The sequence below is a fragment of the Cheilinus undulatus genome, linkage group 18, assembly GCF_018320785.1.
Source record: "Cheilinus undulatus linkage group 18, ASM1832078v1, whole genome shotgun sequence".
NCBI classification, from domain to species: Eukaryota; Metazoa; Chordata; class Actinopteri; order Labriformes; family Labridae; genus Cheilinus; species Cheilinus undulatus.
The window spans coordinates 27,426,849-27,453,638 of record NC_054882.1 but is presented as its reverse complement, the minus strand read 5'-3'; the positions used below and the strand labels follow the sequence as shown (position 1 = coordinate 27,453,638).

The window sequence follows — 26,790 nt, the reverse complement described above, 5'->3', positions numbered from 1 at the left end:
ATGACACCAGGACCGTGCCTTATCATGCATAACTTTCAGGCTCAATGTTAATTAAAGACATGTTTGCATATGTAATTGTACTTTGAAGCAGGTTGTTGTTATAGTCCACAATGGGCAATGACTCACTTTTGGAGCCAGTCTCTTGTGGCCACACCGGGAACTGCAGTTTCTGGTACTTAAGTTTTGACTTTTATTTTTAAGCTAGCAGTTTTCTCTTCTCCCTAACATGCTATTTAGGTAATTCATATTCATATGTGTGTGCTTAATTGTGTTTTTGCTTGTTACCCGCAGGAGGAACAAACACGGATGTGAAATGTGTCGGTGTGTCAAGTGCCCTCCCTTTACCTGTGACAAACACTGCAGTGACGGCTATCAGCAGAACAAGAAGGGCTGCTCTATCTGCATGTGTAAAGGTAAGTGAGCTGTGGGGTCTCCTCTATGTACATAAAACTTTAATATAGCTGACTGAAAAGTACCAACTGAATAAGTGAACATACTCCCACAAAAGCCCATTGCCATTGATGTCAAGGTCAGGGGGCTATTCACAAGGTTAGCAAGTTGTGCAAACTTACTGGATCTGGCATCTTGTTACTCCATCCTTTCATGACTAATGAGCAACCGAAAATAAGTGATTTCATAAATATTAACTCTTTAAAGTGACTGACCGAATTCAACAGAGGTCCAACCAATTGGTGTCAGTCTCACAATCAGTGAAATGGGGATCACCTGTGTGCAAGTGATTGTAGTGTAAAGACATCTGTGTCTGGAAGGTCCAGTCACTGGTTAACCAGTATTTCTGGCTACCATTACACCATGAAGACAAAAGAACACTCCAAGCAACTCACAGAAAAGGTTATTGAAAAGTATAAGTCAAGGAATGGATACAAAAACATTTCCAAGGCACTGAACATTCCCCAGAGTTCAGTTAAATCCATCATCAAAAAATGGAAAGAATAAGTCACATATGTGAATCTGCCAAGATAAGCCGTCCTCACAAACTAAGTGACCATGAAGGACCAAGAAGGGGGCGAGTAAGACAAGCCACCAAAACACCTTTGACTTCTCTGCACATCACCACAAATGCACCACTCTAACTGTGAAGCACGGTGGTGGCAGCATCATGCTATGGGGATGCTCTTCGGCAGCCGGCCCTGGAAGGCTTGAAAAGGTAGAGGGTAAAATGAATGCAGCAAAATATAGGAAAATCTTGGAGGAGGATTTTATTCTGTCTGCAAGAGACTTATGGCTTGGGAGAAGATTAATTTCCCAGCAAGGCAATGACCCGAAGGATACATTGAGAGCTACAAAGAAATGGTTTAAAGACAACAAGATGAATGTTCTGGAAAGGGCAGAGTCAAACTCAGGACCTTAATCCAATAGAGAATTTGTGGCAGGACTTGAAAAGGGCTGTTCACACCTGATCACTGTGCAAGCTGACAGAGCTTGGGAACTTGCAGTGTCCAGATGTGCAAGCCTGATTTGAGACCTACCCACACAAACTCTATGCTGTGATTGCAGCCGAAGGAGCGTCTACTAAATACTGACCTGAAGGGGTGAATATTTATGCAGTCACTTATTTTACATTACATATTTTTATTTAATTGTCATCAGAAATCTGTTTTCACCTTGACACTAAAAAGTTTGTCTTTTTTTTGTAATTTTTTTGTCAAAAAAGCCAAACTACATTTAACATGATTTATTTATAAATCGATCAAAGAGGTGAATAACATCCAAGGGGTGAATATTTTTTATAGACACTGTAACCTCTATTGTCTTAAGAATAACCTTCTGATATATTAAACAGGGCCAGCACACAAACTGTAGGCTGTGTGAAGGACAGAGGAAGAATACACACAGTAGAGCTTTGTTAGTAAAGTTGAAATCCTGCCACTAAAGTCCAGCTATGATTCCACTGACCTCCTGCTGCTCCACACAAAGTGGGAACTTTTATAAGTGCTTGTTTTGGTTCTTATTGGTGTTCAGTTTTATCCCGGATCTGAGCATACAGCTCTAATTAGATTCTCCCAACCCCTACACAGAGAGAAGTGTGCAGATGCCTATTTATATTTTCCGCCACTTTTTATGTGATATGTTTATTTTTTCCAGTTTGGCTGAATTATAAATATTCAAGACTCGAATATACTTATGGTTTCCTGTGTGCTGACACAAATACAGCATGTACCTTCTGCAAATACACTCCTGTTTACATGACTTTAAAGCACTTTTTTTTACCAGTCTGTTGACTTTAAAAACATTTAGGGATTAGTTGTTGTTTTTGGAAGTATGACTTCTTTATTTGAACTTGTTAAAGTTGGGGGTTGGTTCATACCATGTGTTATTCTGAGGCTGGTGTTGGTATGATTGAAAGTTTATCATAATAAAAAAAAGTGGGATTACAAGAAGCGGTCTGGTTTGGTTCAGTAGAGTTTGGTACACCCTGTTTTTTTTATCAGATGTTCTTCATCCCTCCTCCTGACAATTTATCGGTACATAGTTTCCATTCTCCTCTGCTTTTGCCATCCTTATTTATGTAAAAACATCACCAAACTGTAGACATGGTTCCAGCTTTGTCTATATACTCATAATGAGAGTCCTAGATCAGGCTTTAATATGATACCCACTAGTACCTTCAAGTACTAAAGCTTAGTATTTGTACCAATCAGGACTAGAGTGGGATTAATTTCCAACCCTGGAGTTTCATGACTCAGACCAGCCCACTTTAGCTCACACCTTTTTTCAAGAGGTATTTAATCATGGACTATCTTGTAATTTTGTCTAGCCATGGGGTTATTGTTGTTTTTGTTATTATTTTTTTGCATTTTCATCAGTGTAAACAAGTGTTTTGGCTGTGTCTCCTTCTAAAGTTTTCAGTTTTCAGGGCCACCTCTTCTTCTTTTATGATCCAGGGTTTTTTTTTCTGTTCATTATGATCTTGAGTAGTCAGATGGTAGAAGATGGCAGTTACGGATCAAAAAAGCTTATGTTTCCGGTCAGACTTATACGGACAGACCTCTTCGACCAGCCGTACTGATTTGCTGTTAGACAGAACATTACTGTCGGGAAATGCTAATCAAGAATTTGACACTTTGGCCTGTCTCTGATTAGGTTTTGTAGCTTTAAGAAAACAAGTTTGAAAAAAATATGCTATGACATCCTATGCCTGAACCAGGGAATTTCTTGTCCTTTCTGTTTTGGCATCCCTGACTTTCTGCAAATCCTGATGTGGCTGACTCTGACATTACCGGGCTTACGTCACTGCGATCAGTGCGCCCATTATGTTGATGAATAAATAAACTCCTATTGCCTTAAGAAGAAGTGAATTGGTTTCGTTTTTAAAACAAGCAAAAATATGTGGATAAAAAGGTTTATTTTTTGCTCCCTTAAGCAATGGCGGCTATTTAGTTTAGTTTAGTTTGGTAAGCATTGCTTAAATTTAGGATGGACGGCCCTGTCGATATGAATCCATCTTTCGGTTCCCAAACAGTTCTTTAAATGATTTACCATCCTGGCTTTTTGAATATGTATCAAATAACAGATACTAATGGAAATAAAGGAAACTGACTCTCAAACAGGAACCAATCCATCGACTCCTATGAGTCCACCTCCTCCCTTTAGGCTCAGAAAGCTGTGCTTAGTACCCCAACAGGAAAGTGCCAGTACAATGGACAACATATACCTGAGTACTGTACTAAAGTGAACCAGACTGCTTCTCTGTCCTATTTCTACAATAGGGGTCATGTCTTGGCCAGGACACTGTTGAAAGAGATTTTGAATCTCATTTACTTTTTTCACTGGTTAAATAAAAGTCAAATTAAAAATACAAAACAAATACAAAACAAGAAGTAAAGATGTTAATATCAAAGAACATAAATCCAAACATCTGCTTGACCCCGATACAGTTCACTGTGTCTGCCCCTTTATCTGATCCAACTAGAGCTGTAGTTTTAAGAGCCTCGCTGACTTGAACACGTACAGGGACACACTTACTGGCATCTTTATCCCTTTATGAGTTCTCTGTGTCCCATAACTAAAACATTTTAGCCTTCTATCAGTGTCAAAAATTGTGTTAAATGTGTTTAGCTTTGTGGCTGGTTTAAAAAGAGCATCCACCAGTAATGACATATAAAAGAGGATCAAATACCCATGACTGTGAAATGTTCCAATATATGGAAAAACAACACTTAGCTCTCTCTTTAGCCTCTAATGAAATTGGACCTAACACAATAACACTGGCCCTTTTTTACTGTGAATCATAAATGTATTTAATGAAATTTCCACAGTGAATTTACAGCCCTGCCTTTGATGACATTTTGACTGTTGCACACACCCTCAGCCACCTCTGTAACAGCTGTGCTTTGTCTTGTGTCTCCAGAAAGTGGCCATGACCCGAGCACTGCTGCCCCGGCTCCGATGCCTGATTATTGCCTCACCTCCAATGGGCACCGATACGAGGAAGGTGATGGCTGGCATGACGGCTGCCGTGACTGCTACTGCCACTCTGGACGGGAGATGTGTGTGCTCATAACGTGCCCTGTGCCCAGCTGCTCTAATCCCGTTGTGAAGCCGGAGCAGTGTTGTCCTACGTGTGAGGGTATGTGTCTTTTGAAGGAACCCTCTGTTTACCTTCTTCACCTGGGGTCTTAAATTAGTTTTTTTTCAAATGCTGAGAGTGAAGATATGACACCCTCAGAATAAGACTTTGTAACACTGACGAAGAATATGCCAGATCTCATGCAGTGACCTTGGTGATGGCCATTTATGTAACAGTGTGTTTTTACTATGGTTTAGTCAACAATCTCTAGATAAAACTGCATGAGAAACACATTTTTGTCCCACAAGAGTTGATGTTCAAAAGACTTGCAAACAACAGCAGTGGCCAATGTCAAAATGTTTTTAAAAATGGTTTGATCAGTATTTTTTTTCACTGACAATCTATAAGATTAGGAGGTTGTGCATCAAAGTTTAAGGTTATTTGGCTTCATTTTTATCCCTTGCTTAAGAATGCAATTTATCAAAACTCTTAGAGGAGGGATTTAAAATTCTGCATGAACAGCCACTCTGACTCAAGAATGAATGGATTTGATTTGGAAGTTGTAGGTCAAAGTTTACTGAGTTTCTTGTTCATACCTTGACTGATAATGCAATTTCTTGAAAATGCTCTAGAGCAGTGGTTTTTAACCTTTCTTTTCCCCTGGTGCTCCCCCAACTTGTATCTAAATAAAGCCAAGACCCAATTAAAAAGTGATTGATTGCAAAAAAAAAATCATCAACTTCATTGCCAAAACCCTAAAAAAATAGATCTGCAGATGTTTATCATATCAAAAGATGTTTGTATAAACTATTTGATTACAGTTTTTAATCTTACTTCATATATGCTAATATTATATTGACAGCCTCAAAGCAGACAAAGCCCTTACCCCCCAGATCAGATTTTAGCAGTCAGAAGGTCAAAGTTTAAGCTTTAAGCTTCATGCTCATTCCTTGCTAGTGAACATGATATATCCTCATTACAGCTTTGAGGGACTTTCCTCAAACTTTGCAACAATTTCTCTCCTGATTCAAGAGTAGATTTTTTTTAGGTCATGGGTCAAGCAACTGGGCCTCATGTTCATCCTTTGCTTGTGTTCACAATATCTCAAGAACACTTTTGACAGATTTTCCTCAAACCTTTCCAAAAATGGTTCACAAATATTTTCACTCTGACTAAAAAATGAATGATTTCATAGGTCAAAGTTTAAGGTCACTGGGCCTCATCTTTACCCTTGTTTGTAAGATTTCTTCCAGTCTGAATACAACAGAAACCTCCCCAGCCCTTCTTCTTGACCCACTTGTGTACTCTGGCCGTCCTGTGTTGGTTTACGTCGTGGGCATATAACCTTCAGATGGCAGTTCTATCTTGTCTTCTATTTTGTGCATATGATGACTGCAAGTACTTTGAAACCCTTGGCTTTAATCAAGCAGAATAATCCTTTAAAATTTTCTCTTTGCTGTAGAGTTTTGAAATTCTTTTTTGCATTATGCCAAATTAAGGTCATCATCCACTTTAATGTGCAAACATCAGATACAAACAGTATATCTGCTTCAATTGTCACACAAGCTCATGTGCTCACAGACACATCTTGTGACGCACAACATACAGTCCCCTAACAATTTCATACATCTGAGGGCTCTGGATCATCAGCCAGCTTAAGACTTTCTGTCCTCTTAAAACACAGTCTGTTTCTAAAAGTCCCACTGATCCACACCCTTACCACTTTTTTTTTCTTTATCCACAACCGTCCGACTCATGCAGGATATTTATGGAGGAGTGACTCAGTCGCCTGTTCAAATATTTAGGAGTGAAAGAATGTCTACAACTTTCAGAAGCTATGCACACTTTGCAGTCGGGGGACAACAGGATAACTCCTTGCAGATGTCTGCTACTCTGCTGGACAGAAAGATGTTTTCAACTAAATCAGTGTCAAAACACAACTTGGACCCCGCCCTACACTGCCTGAGGCTTCTCTTTAATGGATAGTTTTCCTGCATGCATCTTTATTCTACTAACCTCTGACTCTGTTTTCTCTCTTTGGATTGTCATTTCACTTTATTGTTTCTGTTTTGGCCTGAATGATGTGAATTTGATCGCAGATGTTATTGTTTCCTTCCTTTTTCTACTTTAGATGAGGCGGGCAGTGGTCAGCCAGAGGGGATGGATATGGTGGTGTGCAGAGCTCCTGGGGGCGAGTTTTATGTGGAAGGGGAGACCTGGAACCTGGACGAGTGCACACGCTGCACCTGCAGGAAGGGACGTGTGCTCTGCGACACCGAAGTGTGTCCCCCTGCTCTGTGCCAGACGCCCATCAGGAACAAGGACACCTGCTGCCATGTATGCCCAGGTAACAAGAAAAAAGGCCAGCATATGGGGAAACAGGGGCCATTTTGGAAAACCGCAGGGGGCGTTAGAAGTTTGGGCAGTAGGCAGAGGAGTATAAAGCTGGTTTGAATGTGCGATCAGCATGTGGTTTTAGAAGGTCTTGTATGTTACACTCTGTCAGGTAGTTTTATGTCAGGCACACAGACTCGTAAAGAAACCGGCCAAGACCGGTTGGGTTTACATAGTGATCCTCAAGGCAGGCAGAAGCACATGTGGACTGTTTTTACCCAGAGATAAATCTGACTCTTATAGCTGGACCATTGACTCTGTATTAATATTGACAATGCATCTCTGTCTCATTTCAGTTTTTACAAAAATTAACTGAAATACCTTCATGGTGGGCACTGATGGATTGCACTGGGTGGGGCAGAATTTGGAGCTAAGACACAAGCAGAAGCTTGCTAAATGAAACACGCAGTTAACTTACTGATTAAACATCAAAGATCCCTCAGATCAGTACAGCCAGCAAAATCAATCCCTGTGTCAGTTCAGAGGCTGGGGAAGCTTGGTCAGTGGTTCCCAACCATTTTTCCTCGGAGCCCCCCTACTTGTTTCAAAGACAAGCTGAGCCCTCCCAAGACCCTAACAAAAAGTTCTATCATCATATTGTGGCCAGAAAATCAACATCCATTTAATTGTTTCATTGATAAAACCCTAATAAAGTGGCTCCTCACATTTTTTTCTTACCAAAAGACCATTGGATAATTAGTTTATTTAGTGCTTTGTCAGGATTTTACTTAATATTTGCAAATCTAATTTTGACAACCGCAGAGCAGAAAAAGCCTCACTTGTTTAAGTTTTGTCTGAGTTAAGTTTGTTTTCTCTGATAAATCCTACAAGATAAAAGAGCTGTTCGGAGACGCTAAGGCAGAAGAGCATGTAGTTTACTCCATAGTGTATGAAACGGACTATGAGGGTGCAACAGTAGCCTTAGGCTAGAAAGGAGGAGGCTGGGGTGGAGGAGGTGAAGCTTTGCCAGCAGCAGCATATGTCATTGGCACTGATAAAGCATGGATAAGTGAGAAGGAAATTATGTTTTAAATGGAGCGCCATGTTGAGTGAATGAACTGTGATTGCCTGTGAGAGCTGGGAGATGATAACTGAAATCATCTGATTACAGCTGGGCGCATGACTTCCATGTCCTGCATGAACTAATGCTAAGCCTCATTTTTATGACAAAATGATGGCGCAAAAGCTGTTAAAGAGGCATAGCTGGACTCTTATCTTATTTATGATATCGATCACCTCCACACCAGGTAAATCTGTTAACCTGAGGAAAAATCACTTGGTTTGTAAAGTGTAGGAATCATACCTAATGTATGAAGAAATTATATAAAGATAATTGCAGCGTGCAGGCTAGCCTAGAGCTTTAATGTATTTAATCTGCTCCATTCATCTTGATTGCTTAATGCTGTTCTTTTCTTCTTGCTTCCCACCTGACTTTCCCATTACACTGGTATCATGTGACTGAAAACAACAACTGCAACAGAGAAACCTTTTAGTATTTTGGCTTCACTCCCAGACAGCTGTTTCTCCATCTATCTTAAAATACAGTCTATGAGCTGGATGGACAAGAATGTAACAGATTTTCACTCCATCTATGCCTTTCCTTTGGTTATGGGAATAAACCCTGACACAAATATCTAAACCGCTCGCATGTTTTATTTACAACCGTACCCAAACACACAAGCCTTTCTCTTTACGCTCGGAATCAACATATCCAAAGCACTCCCAAGCATGAGGCCCACAAATCAGCAATGCATGACTGCGCCTGAGAGCAGCTCCTCGAGAATGCCGACCCACCTTATCACTGCATCTCTCCTCACAAAAGCAGACTGTCAGAGGCCAGCCTTTGATATATGTATGGGCCTGGTCACCAGGAATGTGGGAATAATACACATCACACTGACAGGCCCTATGATGAATGTGTGCTGCTGGTTAGCGCAGTGTGTACATGCTAACTAAGGCTTTAGTCATGAGAGGTCTGATGAGAGACAGAGATAAGCCTTTAGAAGTGACATCTGCCATATGGAGTCACTTGTGTTTGTGTTTAACATACAGTAAAGCGTCTTATCTTGAACGTAACCCTAAAGGCCTCGTAACTTCTGTGCATTTAGATGTTATACAGCGGGGCCTAAATTTAACCTCTACATTTACATTACCAAGTCTCATTAAGGATGAAACAAGGCTGCAACATGATCGTGCACAGCTCTTAACCTCCAAGTTTGTGCTCATTGTTAACCCTTTTCATGCATGTGTGCAACCACAGAGGAGACGCTGAGCCCCTTGTTGCCGGTGAACAACAGTCAGCAGGAATACTGCATCACCAGTGACGGAGACGTGCTGCTCGCTGGAGACTCCTGGAAGGCCAACGCCTGCACCAGCTGCACCTGCAACAACGGCACCATTCAGTGTTTCTCTCAGCGCTGTCCTGCTGCCAACTGCAGGGTGCCCGTCTTACGCAAGGGCCAATGCTGCCCACACTGTCTCGGTGTGTATTTTTGTGCATTCCTGTTAGAGCAATACCATTTTTGTAAGGATTCATGCCAATGATAAGCTTTGAGTGTTTTCACTGCACTTAAAATAGAATATAAGCTGAGTTTGTGCAATCTAAATGTGGTTGAATTTCAAACTTAAATGTAGTGTCTGAGAACTAAGAGGCAACAGTGTAAGTGGTGCCACTAAAACAAGGCAAAGCCTGTTGTTAGAGAAGTCATAACTCATAATGCAGCATGTCAAAAAGAGGGCGTTGCTGAGGTAATACCGGACTGTACGTGTTTGTCCGATAGACGTAGCCACTCTGGCGCTACACAGGCAAACATTCAAACAGCATTCCATGGGACATACACATACGGCCCGCTCCAAGTAAAAACATTCCTTGGGCATCCGCACATTCACACGTGTTTCCTGTCCCTCGCCTGGATCGGCCCCGCAACACTCTCTGTGGCGGCACAGGAAGGCAAAGCTCCATGTCAGCTTTTCCTATAGAGGAAAACCTCAGCATAGGCTCCCATTGTTCAGCCTGATATGTCGCCTTTTTCAGCCTTTGTTTGTGTTATTGGCCCGGTGGAAACACAGCTTTATGCATAATGTCTTTGCAAAGAAGTACACAGAAAACAAGTTTTATAAACACAGCTTATCAAGGGAGTTTATAACCAAAACTCACAGTAAAAAATGTTAATATCTTGAATGATGTGGATGACATCAGCGATATTGGATCTTATTTTCTGTGTGAACAGATATAACAACTGCTGTGCCTGTTATGGTGTCTACTAACGCTCCTAAGACCACGGCCACTGTGACAGTGGAGAGTGCTGTATGGATCACCACAGCCAGAGTTCCACCAATCATTGCTGAAACAGGTAAAGTCTCATTAAATAACAGCCCTTTACATAAATACAGAGTCTAGTAGTTACTTAAGACTCACTGTTGGCGTCATTGTATGTTCTCGTCTTGCCAATCTCTGCAAATGTTTATGCTCATGTTAGCTGCTTGGAAGGCCTTGATGGATGAGTGCAAGCTGAACCAAACAATAGTGATAAATGGACACAGGCTAGACACAATCACTCTTCATTGATTATTTTAAATCATTAAATGCTAAGCCAAGATAACTTCCAAGAACAAAGCTGTTTTCAATTTGTCTGCACTGGAAAATCTTGAATCGAAGCTAGTGCTTTTGTCTGATTTCTTGTCAGAAATCTTTAATTGTATTGTAGTTTAAGAAAGTACCTCAAAGCTTTACTGAAAATTCACAGACAAAGGATGAACCTCATGCCAAATGTCCATGACCTTTAACCTCCAAAATCTGCTCAGTTCATCCTTGAGTTTGTGTGGACATGTGTACAAAGTTTTAGAAAGTCCCTCAAAACATTTTTGAGATAATGTGTTCTCAAGTAAGGGATGAACATGTAGCCCAGTGATCTTGCTTTTGTTTTTTGGATTTCAAAGTCATTCCCATTCCTTCTTACCTTAGAGTGGACATTTTTTTTCCAAAGTTTTAAGAAAAAATCCTTCATAGCATTCTTGAGATCCAGATGGATAGACAGACAACATGAAAATTGTCTGGCTGGAAAATAAATCTTCTCCCAAGCCATAGTGATCTTGCAGACTGATCAAGATTGTCCACCAGGATTTTCCTATATTTTGCCCAATTAATTTTACCCTCTACCTTTACAAGCCTTCCAGGGCCAGCTGCCAAGGAGCATCCCCACAGCATGATGCTGCCACCACTGTGCTTCACAGTGAGGGTGGTGTGTTTGTGGTGATGTGCAGTGTTTGGTGTCCGCCAAACAGCATCTTGTCTGATGGCCAAATAGCACAATTCTGGTCTCATCAGACCAAAGAACTTTCTTCCACTTGACCATGGAGTCTCCCATGTGCCCTTTGAGTCGAGATTTAATCTGAGTTTTCTTCAACAGTGACTTTCTCTTTGTTACTCTCCCATGGAGGTTTGACAAATGAAGAACTCAGGCAGTAGTATGCAGAGACTTTATCTAATCTCAGCTGCTGAAGCTTGTAACTCCCCCAGAGTAGTCATAGGAGTCTTGGTGGCCTCTCTCAAGTCTCCTTCTTGCATAATCAATCAGCTTGTGAGGACAGCCTGATTTAGGCACATTTACACATGCCATGTTCCTTCCATTTTTTGATGATGTATTTAACTGAACTCCGGGGGTTGTTCAGTTCCTTGGAAATGTTTTAGTATCCATTCCCTAAATAACACTTTCAAAATAACCTTTTCTCTGAGTTGCTTGGAGTGTTCTTTTGTTTTCATGGAGTAATGGTAGCCAGGAATACTGATTTACAAATGACTGGACCTTCCAGACACAGGTGTCACTTTAGACACATTCACTGAACTCAGGTGATCCACATTTCACTACTAGCCCCAGTTGGCTGGACCTCTGTTTAATTAGTTCAGTAAGGAAGTGAATATTTATGCAATCATTGTTTCCCCTTTCATATTTTTAGTCCATTTTCACTTTGGCATTGAAGAAGGTTTTTTTGTATTTTTTTTTTTCGACCAACAAAGCCAAATTATATTAACCATGAATTATTTATTTTTAAGTGGTAAAGTCATTAATCAGCAATGTATATCAATATTGCAATTCAGCTAGAATGTAAAGATGTAAAATCTCTGACTTGGCTCTATGTCTGCTGTGGAGTATTGAAGGTCACGTTCCACCTCCTTTAACAAAACGCCCTCAACCTTATTACAATGTAAATACTGATAAAGCTAAAAAGCTAAATGTGCCAGCGTGTGCTGTTTGAGGCCATTTCTTCATATCAGCTTCCCGTCCCTCAAGAAAAGGAGGTAGAGGAAGGACCATATCATCCCATTTCAAGAGGGGACAGATGACTTTCACACTTTTTAGTCTCTAAATATTTATAATAATCAGCATTAGAGTCGAAGTACTATGGGAAACACCAGTTCTCATTGAGTGGCATTCATTCACAACCAGAATTCACTAAGGCATCATGGGAGCTAAGTCGGATATCTAGAAATAAGTTATTCATCAGGAGAATTCAGTTGAATGTGAAACAGACAAAAACACACAGATTTGAGTTTTTGCAGTGTTTGTTGATGTTTGATTTGGTAATGATCTTTATATGTTGTCCTTGTCCCACAGATGAGCCACCTCTGGGTGAGAATTACCCCAGCCAAACAGAGATGGCCCTCATCTATCAATCAGCCGCCTGGATCTTAGCAGGTCTCCTCCTTGCTATCATCATCTTCCTCATCGTGGCTTTGCTCATCAACAAGAAGAAGAAGTGGGTGCAGATGTCGTGTTATACTACACCAAAGAAGGTGAGCTGTTACCTGTAAATCATTGAACATTGTGGGTTTTTTTAAACACTGCCCCAAAAAGCTCCTTGATCTCCCAGCCTTTGCTACAACAAGTGCTAAAGCTGTCTCAACTTCAGGATTTATGTTTCTCTTTGCCCTTTGGAGTAGAAAGAGGTCAGGTTTGTCATAAAATCCACCATTAAACAGGTTTGTTGTGTCAGAAAATGAGTGCAAGCTGACATAAACAAAGTCAGCTTTCATCACCTACAGGCTGTCAACACCTAAATCATGACATCATTTCAACAACAAGGGATCATGTTCTTTATTTTCCTCTCCCTGCAGACGGTGATCCTCAAGAAGCATGTGAACAAGAACGCGGTCGTCTACATGGAGCCGTCGAAGGAGAACAAGTTTCAGAACGTGAAGAACGACTGTGGCATCATCCACTTCTCGCCAGAAATGAGCACTTCCTGTGTGGATAAGATGACCATCCCCAGAGCCAAGCTGAGCATGGGCAACGACTGGACACGCTGCTAAAAGACACAACACTCGAACCATGTGGATCAGAGCTGCCCGGCCCCTCTATCTCTCTTTCACTGCTGTATCCAAGGTGATTCACGTTGGACGCCGCCTTATTCCGTTTTTGTGTGACAGTTAAACTGAGGATGCTCTCCAAGAGATAAAAAAAAACTCCTCATCTTTTCATTTTTGTTCTTCTGTTTTTGGATCTTTTGGGTGGAATGAGACACTGGGAGGCGGACACGAGGGTGGACTTATTTAGGACACAGCCACTCTGCTTTAAACACCAGAGGAGGCAGCCACAGAGGCTCCTCTGTTAAAATCAGACTTTGACTGAGAACTTTGTAAAATTATTGCTCATTATTGCTTCCTTTGAAACTGGAACTCTTTGAGGCAGTAAGAGGAGCATAAAAAAGCTTTAGGACAGGGGTTTGGGCTGCAGTTTTAAGGGGGTTTTAGAGGACACTGCCCCCTCTTTACTCAGCAGTGCTTCTTGGATGTAATCATCTTCATCAGCAGGGAGCCCAAAGGAGCCGATAATCCACTCGGATAAAACTGGGTTCAGAAGCCAAATCATAACAAGGCTTTATATAGACCCCCGGATCCAAACCCCTGCTTTAGAATGTGTGCTTTCCATCTTCCTTTTTGTATATTTCTACAGTGTTTGTACTTGTTGTAGTGTTGTTCTTGGCCCACTCTTGTGTTTTTTTATGGGTTTCTCCATTGGGCCAGATTGAAATATTTTGAAGATGCCAGTCTAAACATTCCCCTCGATTAAGTTCAGGAAGGACAAGCTTCCTCAAATAATAGCCTGCCTTCAGATGACCCGAGTCAGTCCATTCAGAAAAGTCAGACAGTAAACCGCAGTCCTAAGAAAGGAGAAAGCTGCTCTCTATCCACATTATAGAAGCCAGTAGGTTTCAACTTTACTTTTTGTCTCATCCATAGAGAATCAGTGGCACTTCATCACTTTTAAGCTCCTGTTAGGGAACTTTTCTGGTTATGAAACAGAATTTAAATCATGGAAATGAAAAAAAAACCTCTTTAATGTCAAAATGAAAACAGATTTCTACAAAGTAATATTAATAAAAAATTTGGTAAAATAAGTGATTGCATAAATATTCTCTTGTAAAGTGACTGACCTAATTCAACAGAGGTCCAGCCAACTGGTGCTAGTAGTCTCAAAATTTGTCAAATGGGGATCACCTGAGTGCAGGGAATTTGTCTCAAGTGACTGTAGTATAAAGACCCACCCCTGTGTCTGGAAGGTCCAATCACTGGTTAATCAGTATTCCTGGCTACCATAACACCATAGAGTCAAAAGAACACTCCAAGCAACTCAGAGAAAATTATATTGAAAAGTATAAGTCAGGGGTGGATATGAAAGCACTTATCCTCTTCCTAAGTTCAGTTAAATCCATCATCAAGAAATGGAAAGAATATGGCACATGTGTAAATCTGTCTAGATCAGGCCATCCTCACAAACTGAGTGACCCTGCAAGAAGGAGACTAGTGAGAGAGGCCACCAAGACTCCCATGACTACTCAGAAGAAGTTACAAGCTTTAGCAGCTGAGATGGGAGAGACTCTGCATACAACAACTGTTGCCCTGGTTCTTCGCCAAAGTTTTATGGGAGAGTGGCAAAGAGAAAGCCACTGTGGAAGAAAACTCATATTAAATCATGCCTAAAAAGGTACGTGGGAGACTCCATGGTCACATTGATCTGATGAGACCAAAATGGTGCTTTTTGGCCATCAGCAAAGACACTATGTTTGGTGGACACCAAACACTGCACATCACTACAAAAACGCCATCCCCACTGTTAAGCACAGTGGTGGCAGCATCATGATGTGGAGATGCTTCTCTGCAGACAGCCCTACAAGGCTTGTAAAGGTGGAGAGTGAAATGATTGCTGCAAAATATAGGAAGGACAATCTACTTTGTAGAAATCTGTTTTCATTTTGACATCAAAGAGGTTTTTTTGTGATTTTGTTCAAAAAGCCAAATTATAGTGATCATGATTGATCTATAAAATCATTGAAAGGATAAAACCTCCAAGAGGGTGAATACCTCTCAAAGGCTCTGTAATTTATGCACCGCTATATCTGCTTTGTAAAGCGAGTGTTTCTGAGCAAGTCAAGCATAAGAAAATCCAGAAAAATTGTCCTTTCTAAAACGGATTCACTTCTATGTGAGCAACAGGAATGAAAATAACGGGCTAAAACAAGCATGTGATGTTGCGCTATGTAGCTTACATGTTGTTGGGACACTCAAACAAGGAGATTAAAATCTTCCACTGCAAAGATTCAGAGTGAGTTCCCATTTTGCCCACAGGAGGCGCCAAAATCAAAACAAACCCTCACAGGAGCTTTAAATTAAATTGCATAAATGAAGTTGGAATGGAGCGATGTTCATCCATAAGAATGTTATTTTATTGAATGCAGAGGAGAGGACACTACATCTGGACTCTTGTCTGCCTCATTGCATACCTTCATTCACATCTGTGTATGCACATCGAATGTTAGCAGACAAGGATGTTTGATTTTAAAGCCTTACTTCGATAGCCTTAATGTTCTTTCTTTGTTGGGATCATGCTAGTCTGAATCAAGGAATTTGAAAATAGTTGCATATTCATGTTACTTTAAGATAGACAGATTGTGTGACACAGTGGGAAATGGGAGAATAACAGGAGCTAGTTAATAACCGCACACACTGGTACACTTTACTCCAACATAGCAAGTTCAGATCCTGTTTTCATTGAATAATTCTGTTAACCTTAAGCAAGGGATCTAAAAAAGTAAAACATTCAGGCAAAAGCAGGATGGATGGCATGTTTTGCAGAGAATGTAACACCTAGAAGTCTGGTTCAGTTCCGTTCAGTCGTCACACTATTGCATTTCCACTGTCAAAAGTTGGGAAAGGTACCAAAATAACATCTCTGTACTGTTCTACTTTTAAGGCACCCCTCTTTTGTGATGCCAAGCGCACCTATCTGACCCTAGAGCGAAACTGCAGTTGGTTGATTGGTTGAAAGAATCGTCACTTCCTATGTGCCACATCTTGTCCTGAGCTGAGCAGCTTTTCTCCCTCATTTTGTCAGAAATATACTTTGGATGAAAAAAGGTGTTATAATAATTAGCAAATAAACCTTATGAGGTCCTAGTTAGATTGAAATGACAAAACTCAAAACATGTTATAAGCCATAGGGTGTGTCGTCCACAAACAAGCTGTTTTTTAGAGAAACAAGAGCAGGCTCCTGTCTGAGTAACAGATTCCTTTTAATTGTATTTTTGATGTTTAATGGACTTAAGAGTCAAAAATGAAGTCAGAGACTAAAACAGTGGCTCTTGTTCCTGAGCTGAGCTAAATAATCCAATCACTAAAATGAGCTGAAATTCCCATCACTGCAAGTAAGGCTGGACAGACTTTGGCTGTGGAAACACAAGCAAGCTTAGACGACCAAACCATTAACATGACACATCAGGCAGACTGTTTCATATATCCATGGCATAGGACAGTGGTTCCTAACCTTTTTTATTTAGGGTGCCACCTACACATTTCAACGAAAAGCTGAGTCTCCCCCAGGACCCACTAGGAAAAATTTCATAGATCTATGTATAAACTATCCATTCTTACGACAGTGTATAAGGGCCAGTCTTAGAAAATAAAGATCTGTTCATTATTTGAGACAAATCAAAATTCTCATGTTTAAAAAGTTGTACATTTAAAAGAAAAAAAATCACAATTTTTTACTTCAAAGCGTAGAATTTTTACCTCCACCAAGGAGGTTATGTGATCGGTAGTTTGTTTGTTTGTTAGTTTGTTAACAACATAACTCAAAAACTCATGGGCAGATTTTGATGAAATTTTCAGGAAATGTCAGAAATGGCATAGGGGAGAACTGATCAGATTTTGGGAGTGCTGCAGATCACTGTCTGGATCCAGGAATTTTTTAAAGGATTCTTCACTATTGGGAGATAGGGCTAATGGCGGAGTTCTGCGCTTTCCGAGTGCTTTTCTAGTTTAGATTATAAAGTCCAAAACAGCTGATTGCATGGAAGGAAATCAAAGCAGTTCCTTGCACAAATCCTGTAATTGAGAGCTTAATCAATTGATACTTCTTCCTGGTACTGAACAATAAGAAAGTGCTTGTGATTTTAGTCCAGAAAAATCCCATTATCATTATCATCTGAATTTAGAAGAGACATTTCTGTAAACTGGGGTCATCCTACCACTGTTTTCAGTTTGTTTTTTTGTTATTTTTTTTACTTTACAGCATCGTAAACTCTTGACTTTAGAAAGCTGAAATTTTTGAGTTTGTCATGTCAAAAATGTTGACTTTTTAAACTCATCAACTTTTTAAAATGTAGAAATTCTGAGTTTGGTTTCTTTTAAATATATGACTTTATAATCTCAAATTGTTCTATTTTTCACAAATAATTTGACTTTTTTCTCAAAAATCAGGGAATCCTCTAATTTTTCATCTTTTAGGCGGCTGTACATTATGTCTCTAATCATCAGCTGGTTACATCAAAGTTTTAAAGTAGTGGAAATATATTTTTTGACTAATGATTACTTGTACATTTGTGTTTGTGGAGAATCCTATAATTACTAACTCTGTTTAAATCAACTGAAAACATCCATCTTCGTCCACTCCAGTTTTCCCTTATTTCTGTCACATACTTTTATCTTGAACATTAATGCCACCAAGGTAGTTCAACTTAAGGGACTGCAAGTGAGAAGTGTACACTGAACCAGGAAATCCTCTTCTAGGAAGGGACTTCTATAACTGAGTCAGTAACTTCACTCATGGTGAAAGTGTCTAATGCCCAAAGACTTTCTGGGAAAACTCTTCAGATTAAGAGATGGTTGTCAAATACTTTGAGTACAATGACAAAAAACACTTGGAGTGATTGACTACTGATCAACTCAGAAAAATAGAGCTGAAATAGCTATTGTGGAGTTTTAAGTTAACATAACTCAGTTTTTTAACAGTTTTCTGCTGTTTGGTCTTACAATGTTGGGGTGCCCTGACTCCAGGTTGGAAACCACTCTCACAGGATATGTTTTACATCCCCATATATGGTGTTCGAGAAGGGGCCAATCATAGTAACAAAACATAGGACATAGTAGGCTCGACCCCTCTTGGGAGTAAGCTGCTTGATGCAGGATGCCATCATTGTGCTTCACTATCAGCAGAGGAAACTGGTAAATCAAATGTTCAGAGGAGTTTGGAGATCAGCAAAAACATATTTTTCACTTTCAGTGTGGTTCTTTGCTCTACTTTAAAAAAAAGAAATGCTGTCAAGTTCTGATAAAACTACTGCTGCTTCCTTCTCCTCAAAGGATGCTGATTGGTCCGATCAAAACAAGCATTTTAGCTTGAAGCTTTGCAACATGGATCCACGTGATTGCAAATCTGGCCAAACTGTTCTGAACCAAGCCCGACTGCTTGGTGGAAAAGCATGCCAAAACCTTGCTTTCATAAACTGCTAGTCTGGATCACAGCATCTTAAACCACATACGTGTTCAGCCTTCAATGAGATGGACAGATTGTGTTTCAGAGAAACAGGAGCTGAAAGGTAGCTGTTCATAATGATACACCTTACATTAGCAGGGGACATTAAAGAGACTGAGCATACAGGGATCTTGGTTCCACAAATAAATGTTAGCCTGAATTAAGGTGTCTAAAAACAGGAACATATGAGCGTGTTAAGAGGAAAGTGTAACAGGAGCTGGTTTGTAACTGTACATTATGGTACACATAAAAACAGCAGCACATGTTAAAGAGACGGAGCACTTTCCTTTGGAGTCCCTGCACCCTGCAGGATTCTTGGAGGGATAAAGTCCTTAATCGGGGATTTGATAGGCATATTAAGCACACAGAGAAGTTAAACCACTCATGTGAACACGCTGATGCAGCGAGAGGCTCCACACCGATGTGATCGAGGAAGAGAATCTGTGAAGCGTTACGAAATAAAATGTGTTCAATAGGAAAAAAATGTTTTGGATCAGAGTTCTCAATCCATTGCCAATTTCTCAATACAAAGACCATTCTGATGCCAAAATTGGTTGGAGACCAAGTTTATGTTGAAGTGTTTTTGAGTCGATGTGTGTCTGTTTGAATTATGACCATGTGCTTTAAAAATGAAGAGGCAACTGTAAAAGCTTAAGCGATTCTTTGTTCTTCTTTGTGTAAAAAAAGTAGTTGAAATTAGTAGGACAGAAGAGTACCTTATTTATTTTTTCACATAGCTTTATTTATTAATACTATAGTTTGAGGTTTTTTGAAAATGAACTTTTTGGTAGCCAAAGCTGCTGTACATTGTAGACTATTTACCATTTCTATCTGCTATATTCTATACAACCTTATTTATTTCACCCTTGCAAACCTTGTAAATATGTTTCCTAGATGATGAAATGTAACATTTACACTTTTTGAAATAAATGTGTGAACCAAAGCAGCCTGCCTTCATGGTCTTTAACTGCGTGGAGGACCAATCCTCTAAAGTGGAGTGATGTCACTGAAGATGGTATCTGTTAGTGGTTTAAACTTCACTTGCACATTTGCAGGCTCATGCACATCTGGTTCTGGAGCTCAGCGCCAAATGGGAATTTGTTTTCTCTTAGTTGCTTTAAATCTGATCGTCCTCCCGTGCTTACTACGGTTGTTCCTTTATCTCAGTAGCACTAGCAGATGTGTTTAGCGGTGGTATTTTGTTTCTAAGGGGGGTCTGCTGAGATTTAAGTATGAGCAAACAGAGCTCTCATCTATCCAGTGGGGCTAATAAAACACAGAAACACACAAAGACACGCATGGAAACCTGGATAAGCCCTCAGTGCAGACTGTGCTGTTGTTTTGACTTGTTCGTCAAAGCTCGCTCATAAACTTCAAGGTGAGGAAGCTCTCCGGAAGGATCAATAAAGTAGACATTGGGGTCAGTTTCCCAGGCCTTGAAACGTCAAATACAGCAGCTCAAAGCTTTCAGACAACCAAAGACCTTGTGGTTTGATTTGGGATAAATTCAGAAGTCTCCAAACATTTCTAACTTTCATCTCAAAGACTGGATTCAGAAGTCTCTCTAGAGTGAGGATAAGCATCAGTTCATGAGGTAGGATTCAATATAAGCACAGTGTTGCTTCGTTATCTCCACATGTGGACTGGCAAACCAAATGATGGTTCCTATTTTTAAAAAGGGGGGACCAGAAGGTGCGCTCCACTATCGGGATATCACACTACTCAGCCAACTGTAGACAGTCTACTCCAGGGTGCTGGAAAGGAGGTTCTGGCCGATTGTCGAACCTTTACTACAGGAAGAACAATGCCGGTTTCATCCCGGCCGTGAGACAGTGGAGCAGCTCTTTACTCTTGCAGGGCTCCTTGAGGGGGAATGGGAGTTTGCACATACAGCCTACATGTATTGTGTAGATTTGGAGAAGGCTTATGACCATGTTCCACAGGGGGGAATGTGGGGAGTACTGCAGGAATATGGAGTCCCAGGGACACTGCAGCGGGCCATCAGGTCCCTATATAACAAAAGTGAGAGCTGTGTTCGCATCCTTGGCACAAAGTCGATTCGAGTTGGCTTCCACCAGGGTTGCCCCTTGTCTCTGATTCTGTTTGGGATTTTCATTTACAGGATATTAAGGCGTAGTCAGGGAGAGCAGTGTTTTTCTGTCGGGTGACCCTCAGAATTTCATTTCTGCTTTTCGCAGATGATGTGGTTCTGTTAGCTTACTTAGCCGGGGTCCTCCAGCAGGCACTCAGGCTGAGTGTGAACTGGTCAAAATGAAGGTCAGCCCGAAGAAACAAGCTTGTGGGTTCAAGTGGTGGAAATAAGATTTTTCAGGAGGGTGGCTGGGTTCAGCCTTAGAAATAAGGTGAGGGGCTAGGACATCTGCAAGGATCTCAAAGGAGCCAGTTGAGGTGGTTCAGGCATCTGATCAGGATGCCTCCTGGTTGCCTCTTTGTGGAAGTCCTCTGGGCACATCCAACCGGAGGGAGACCCTGGGAGGGATTATACATCTTATCTGGCCTGGGAACACCTTGGGATCCCCCAGAAAAGCTGTAAAATGTTGCTAAGGAGAGAGATGTATGGATGGATGGATGCTTTGTTATACACTTAAAACAGACACAAAATCACAGCTCCAAGTGGAAAAATCTGATTTATTTCTACCATTCATACTGTTGCTAAGTAGAAATGTAAAATAGTTGCACTTATGACATATCTTCCTCACTAAAAAGCCCTTTCTTTTTCATATGTACCACTCTGTTAAGGCAATAAAGTCCAGTGAACCTCCCTCTCAAGCATCTTTGAGAAAGTCTACAAAACACTGGAACATTTTGGGAAAGATTCAACATGGTTTAAAAAATTACAATTGTGTCTTTTCGGCTCAACTTTTCCAAATGGAAAAGGTATGACTCTGTCAAGCATATTCCTGTGGTCCAAGAATGAAAATAGTCTCTGAAAGCCTCCTTCAAATTGAGGCAAAGCAACACATCTTCTCGGCCGGAGTAAACCCTGTGGTTTTCAGAGAAGGATCTTGTAGTACTCGTCCTTGTAGCTGTACAAGACCACCACAGCCATCCTGCAAGTGGATAACATCTGTCACTTATATGGTTACAAAGAACAATAAAAAGGGAAAAAAATAGAACAGAGGACTTCCAAAGGGGACATCTGAAAATCTGTTCAGCTGGGAGGCTTTCCAAGATCTTAGATTTCTTGAGCTGAAGAGGTCAGAAATGTTGCCAAGAGTCTATGTTGTACTAAAAAATAACCCTCTGTGTAGTAATTACAATCATTTTTAAAACACTAATTATATAGTATTAAAAAAGACTTGCAGGTTATTGATATACAAATATACTGCATGATTTTTATATGATTTAGAACATGATGGATACTGATATTGTACAAGTTTACAGTCATGCAAGCAAAGTAGCGGTAGAAAGAGCAAAAACAGTCAGCCAGACTACAATCAATTCGTTTATGGATTGCAATAAATTATGAGCAGTAACACTCCTGTCATACACCGAACCTTTTGATTGCAAAATGGTTGTACAGTTTAACTTGGTGGAGAAGGCTCTGCACAAAAGATGCTCCCTTGGTTACTCAAGCAGCATGCTTTGACTTTCCAGGGAGCTAGAAACCTTCATATGGATAGACACATGTATGACAATGCATACTAAATACAATAAAATCAGTTCAAAAGCAATTAATCCATAGTAGCATGAATCTGAATATGAGGGTACAACAAGCTTAATGCTACAAAGGAGGAGGCTGGGGTGGAAGAGGTTGAGCTTTGCCAGCAGCAGCATGATGCAGCAGCATTAATGCAAGCAGGGATTCGTAAGAAGTACGTCATATTTAAATACAACGTTGTGTTGAGAGAAAGAGCTGTGATTGGCTGCTGGAGCTAGGAGGCGATAGTTAGGATCAGCTGGCCACCAGTGTCCTGTATGAACTAACGCTAAGCTTCATATATTCACAGTCCTTGGAGGACAAAGCAAAGATGGTGCCAAAAAGATGCATGTCTGCAAAAGTGAAGCAAATGTTCACCTACCGCAATTTCAAATGTGACTGTACTGTACTATATCACTGCGAAGACATGCACTTTAGCTGTTGGCATATAGCATAGACTATGTATTAACGTAGTCTGAGTGACGTCAAACATTAATCTCTGACGTACATATTGGAAATGCAGTCCAGGCAAAATCATTTCACCTTTTACAGTTTAAAAATGTTCTGTGTTCAGATGACCTTTTGATAATAACTGCTGTCCACAAAAATCCTATAACAACCTACAAATGCTGCATTATACATGGACATGAAATAAAAACCAATTGAAAGCTTAAATCCTTTGCTTATGTTTAAACCATTGCATCTGCCCTAAAGTTAATGCTCCAGTCATCAGCCATTGTCTGTGTCATTGCTGAAGTTTTCCGTGTGGAGGAAAAAGAGGCTAAAACAAAGACTTCTGGGTTTTTTTTAATTCCATACACGTTCTACAGGTGCATTTTTACAAATCATGATGTAGTTAATCAATAATGTGTCTCAGAAGCATGCCAGCATCTCATTTGTTCTTAAAGGTATATAAACTCAAATTTTACATTTTGTGTGAATGGGCTAAGAGACAGGAAATGTTGCACATTGGAGGATATCTGATCATCCCTGAGGGGTAATATGTTTTATATCCAGCTTGACCGCAAACATCACACAAAATTTAGAAAGAAACAAAAAAAAATGTAGGATATAGCAGAAAAACACCCTAAATTGATTAAAGAGGGAAATGGCATTAATCAAATAATATCATACTGTTTGATGCATGAACTTCAACCCTAGTACCAGATCAAAATTTCTCTAGTGCTAACACCCTAATAGTATCAAGATCATTGTCAATGTTAGCATGTTGATGTTAGCCTTTTAGCTTCAAGCATCTCTGCTTTATACCAGCCTCACAGAGCTCCTGACATGACTGTAGACTTATCACCATTGCCAGGAGTTCCAGGCTGTACTCACAGGTTTTCTTACACAAGCCTTCAGTAGTTTATACTGAAAGGAAAGTGACTGTGACACTGTCAGGCCGTGTTTAGTTTCTGGTCTTGTTGCAGCCAGGTGACTGTGTGAGTCCTTTAACCCACTCATCTGGCTTCAAGTGCCTGCACCCAACACGTGACGAAAACAACTAAACAAACACAATAAAACATATTCTGAGTATATCTATTGTTGCCTAAGTGATGCTCATTTATCAGCAGAGACTTTCCCCCCTCTAAATGGCAAATCAAACACACAGCAGAGACAGGAAATTAAAACCAAATGCTCCGGCTGCCAGACAGAGAAGCTTTGATTTCTTTTTGTTACCATCTCATTCATGAAAGAGAAAATTCGACTGTAACCCTCACAGGGTTTTTTCTCTGAGCGTCACAACACTAGAAGCTCAAGCACGGAGGAATTAGAGAGAGCTTTGAAACATTCTGCCGGGAAGCTTGGGAACATTAACTTCTCCATCAAAACCACAGTAATGGATGACGCTAACCCGCCCCCTCTGCAATCTCAGTGTCAATCAACCTACAGAGACACACATCAGAGGTCCAAACATGGCTAATCCTTCTCCAGATTTCACCTCAGGAAATGGGATCAGCTGAGGATTTGATGTTCTTTAAGGCAGTAGTTATGCATCTAACAGCTCCCTTTGAAGGACTGACTGTCACTGCGTTACACCTGGAGTGTGTGGGCTTGGACAGAGCTTTGGAGTGGCAGCTGCCCGTAAAAGGAAGTCTAGCTTTTTAGCCGTTTTAAAGTGGTCTTTAATGTAGCCCACTGTTTGCCTCTGGTTTCATTTTAAGGCAAAAAAAAATGCAAGAGGTGGAAAGCCTGAGCGAGAAAAAGGCAAAGTTGTGGTGGCCTGAGGCTCATCTTCCTCAGGGGCTCCTGATGAGAATCAGCTGTTGTTTCTTTACTACTGAGAAGAACTGAAACAGTAAACATGTTGACACTTAAGACGAGGGCTGTGCATGGGAAAACTGGGTTAGAATAATATTTGCCACCGAAATGTAGTGGAGTCAAGAATATAACAGCAACAGCACTGACAATGTTTACATACACAGTTAGAAAAAAATCAGATTATTGTGTTGGTCTGACTAAAAATGAACTTTTAAAGTGCAAGTACACATTAGTCCCACTGAAATCAAAGTAAATCTAATTTATCAAAATTGGACTACACAAACGTGTTGGGGATCAATTTTCTCTTGCCTGTTTACAACTCAGCTGGACAAGACTAGCCCAGGCGTTCTGTGTATACTTCACAGTTTCCATGTCACCTTTGACCCGAGAGTCAAACGGCATCAGTGCTGAGCAGAGTAGTAAATCATGTTGTCATCAGCCTGGATATCATCATAAGCTAGGAAAATAGCATGAATTACATTTAGGCCTATAGAGTGGGCACAAAATGCACTGAGCTGTTATGTTTTCGATTTCAATATATTATAAGTGGAAGCATTTGGGAACAACAGCAGCTTAGCCATGAAGCACCACATAAAATCACAGAGAAAGCTCGAAGACTGCTAAAGGCTCATCTCTCGAAGCTTATAGATACAGATCAAATGTTGCAATACCACCACAAATCATGGGGGCAGTGTTGAGCAATGGCACACAGTTCAACCCAGAGTAGCAAAACCCAACAAAGAAACATTTGCATGAACTTAATCAAGTTTTCAGAGGAAATACAAATGAATAAAGAGCAATTAATCAGAAAATACTAACATATCAATGATGTTAGCTTACCTCGACACAAAGACAGATGGGTACAAAAGCACAACTGAGCAGAGGGTTAATGGTTTTATGGGACGGTTTTTCAAGTGAGTTGTGTGACTCAAAATTCAGGTCTGAATCAGATGACATTTTCACTGCGTGCACCTGGTTTAACATAGCTATGAATGTAACCTGACTAACGTGCATGTTAATGTACTGACTGTACACTCAAAGGCACCACACGCACCTTTTTGCAATTTTGAAATGATGGATCTCATCACAGATTGACTTCAGGTAGCGCTGCTTTGGTAGACGAGACAACAGAGTCTTCACGCTGCTGTTAAAAAGCTCCTCACTGTCAAACTGGAAAGAAAAGTAAACAGAAGTTACAGGCACAAACCTGACATTCAACAAAACTAGTGGTAATACAAGACAACGTCATCTTAGAGCTTCCCAATAGGAGTTGCTCCTTCCAATGACAAGATTCGGCCTCTTCCTGCTTGGAGTTGCACTGTCAGCGTTTCTAATCCCCCCTTATCTTACAGTACTTGATAACTTTTTAAAGCATGGTTTGGAGCTCTCTGGGAGTTTTATGTTGTTGTAGTAAGACTGTACAATATAACACCTCATAATCTATAATCCACTTCATGTTTTCAGACCTGGGATTTCAAAGAGAGCATTTTAGAGGAAGAATGGGGCTTTTCAACTGCAGCCTTACAGTATATTTTTGCATGTCAATCGTAGCAGCACGGTGAAGGTACAAAGCTAAACTGGGGTCAAAGAGCTCTCTGGTTCCTCATGTGACTCTGGGTAATTTGCCATATTCAAAACAGGCCTTTCCTGCACGTCTGGCTGTACACACTGTGTATTGTCATGTGTTTTATACACTAAACGTGTTTTCTTTCACACATGTGCTGTGAAAGGCTGACTGTATAGGTGGCCCATTCATTTACAGAGCAGAGGCCTTTGCTTATATAACAGTGGTGTTAAAGGCCATTTCAGCCTTATGTTACTTAGCATAATACATTTAAGGTGTTTTTAAACTTCTGCTCCTTAAACGCAGGGTTTTAATGGGTGCAACTTTGCTCAGGAGTTCGGAATGTGAATATTAACACCTCTTAAGTATGCGTTTTGTTAACTGTACAGTGTGTTTGTTCCATATGTGAGCCTTGTTAATGGAGTGCAAGTTAGACTCAGGCGAGGGTGTTCCCTCACTGCACTCCTCATCAGACTGTAAGGAAGCAGACGGGATCCCCTCTTCCTGTCTGAGAACTTGACCTCTCCAGGCTGTTCTTTCCACTTCCTCCTTCCCTCCAGGCCTTTAT

General features: G+C 40.5%; 2 protein-coding genes across 3 annotated transcripts in view; one reads left to right on the top strand and one right to left on the bottom strand.

Moving 5' to 3' along the window:
• The window catches only part of crim1 (cysteine rich transmembrane BMP regulator 1 (chordin-like)), a 56,552-nt gene extending 42,225 nt beyond the window's left edge, over positions 1–14,327 (top strand). For both annotated transcript variants that reach the window (XM_041813300.1, XM_041813299.1), the window contains 7 exons: positions 292–413; positions 4,373–4,591; positions 6,663–6,878; positions 9,186–9,407; positions 10,156–10,278; positions 12,541–12,719; positions 13,041–14,327. In XM_041813300.1, the coding sequence (XP_041669234.1) occupies positions 292–413; positions 4,373–4,591; positions 6,663–6,878; positions 9,186–9,407; positions 10,156–10,278; positions 12,541–12,719; positions 13,041–13,235 (1,276 nt within the window). In that variant the 3' untranslated portion in view covers positions 13,236–14,327. The remainder of the gene's footprint in view (positions 1–291; positions 414–4,372; positions 4,592–6,662; positions 6,879–9,185; positions 9,408–10,155; positions 10,279–12,540; positions 12,720–13,040) is intronic.
• Positions 14,328–21,364: 7,037 nt separating this feature from the next.
• Positions 21,365–26,790, bottom strand: part of eif2ak4 (eukaryotic translation initiation factor 2 alpha kinase 4) — a 36,879-nt gene continuing 31,453 nt past the window's right edge. Inside the window, exons 38-39 of the mRNA XM_041812564.1 lie at positions 25,713–25,828; positions 21,365–21,806 (exon numbers count right to left, since the gene is read on the bottom strand). Coding sequence (XP_041668498.1) covers positions 21,749–21,806; positions 25,713–25,828 — 174 coding nt within the window. The 3' untranslated portion in view covers positions 21,365–21,748. The remainder of the gene's footprint in view (positions 21,807–25,712; positions 25,829–26,790) is intronic.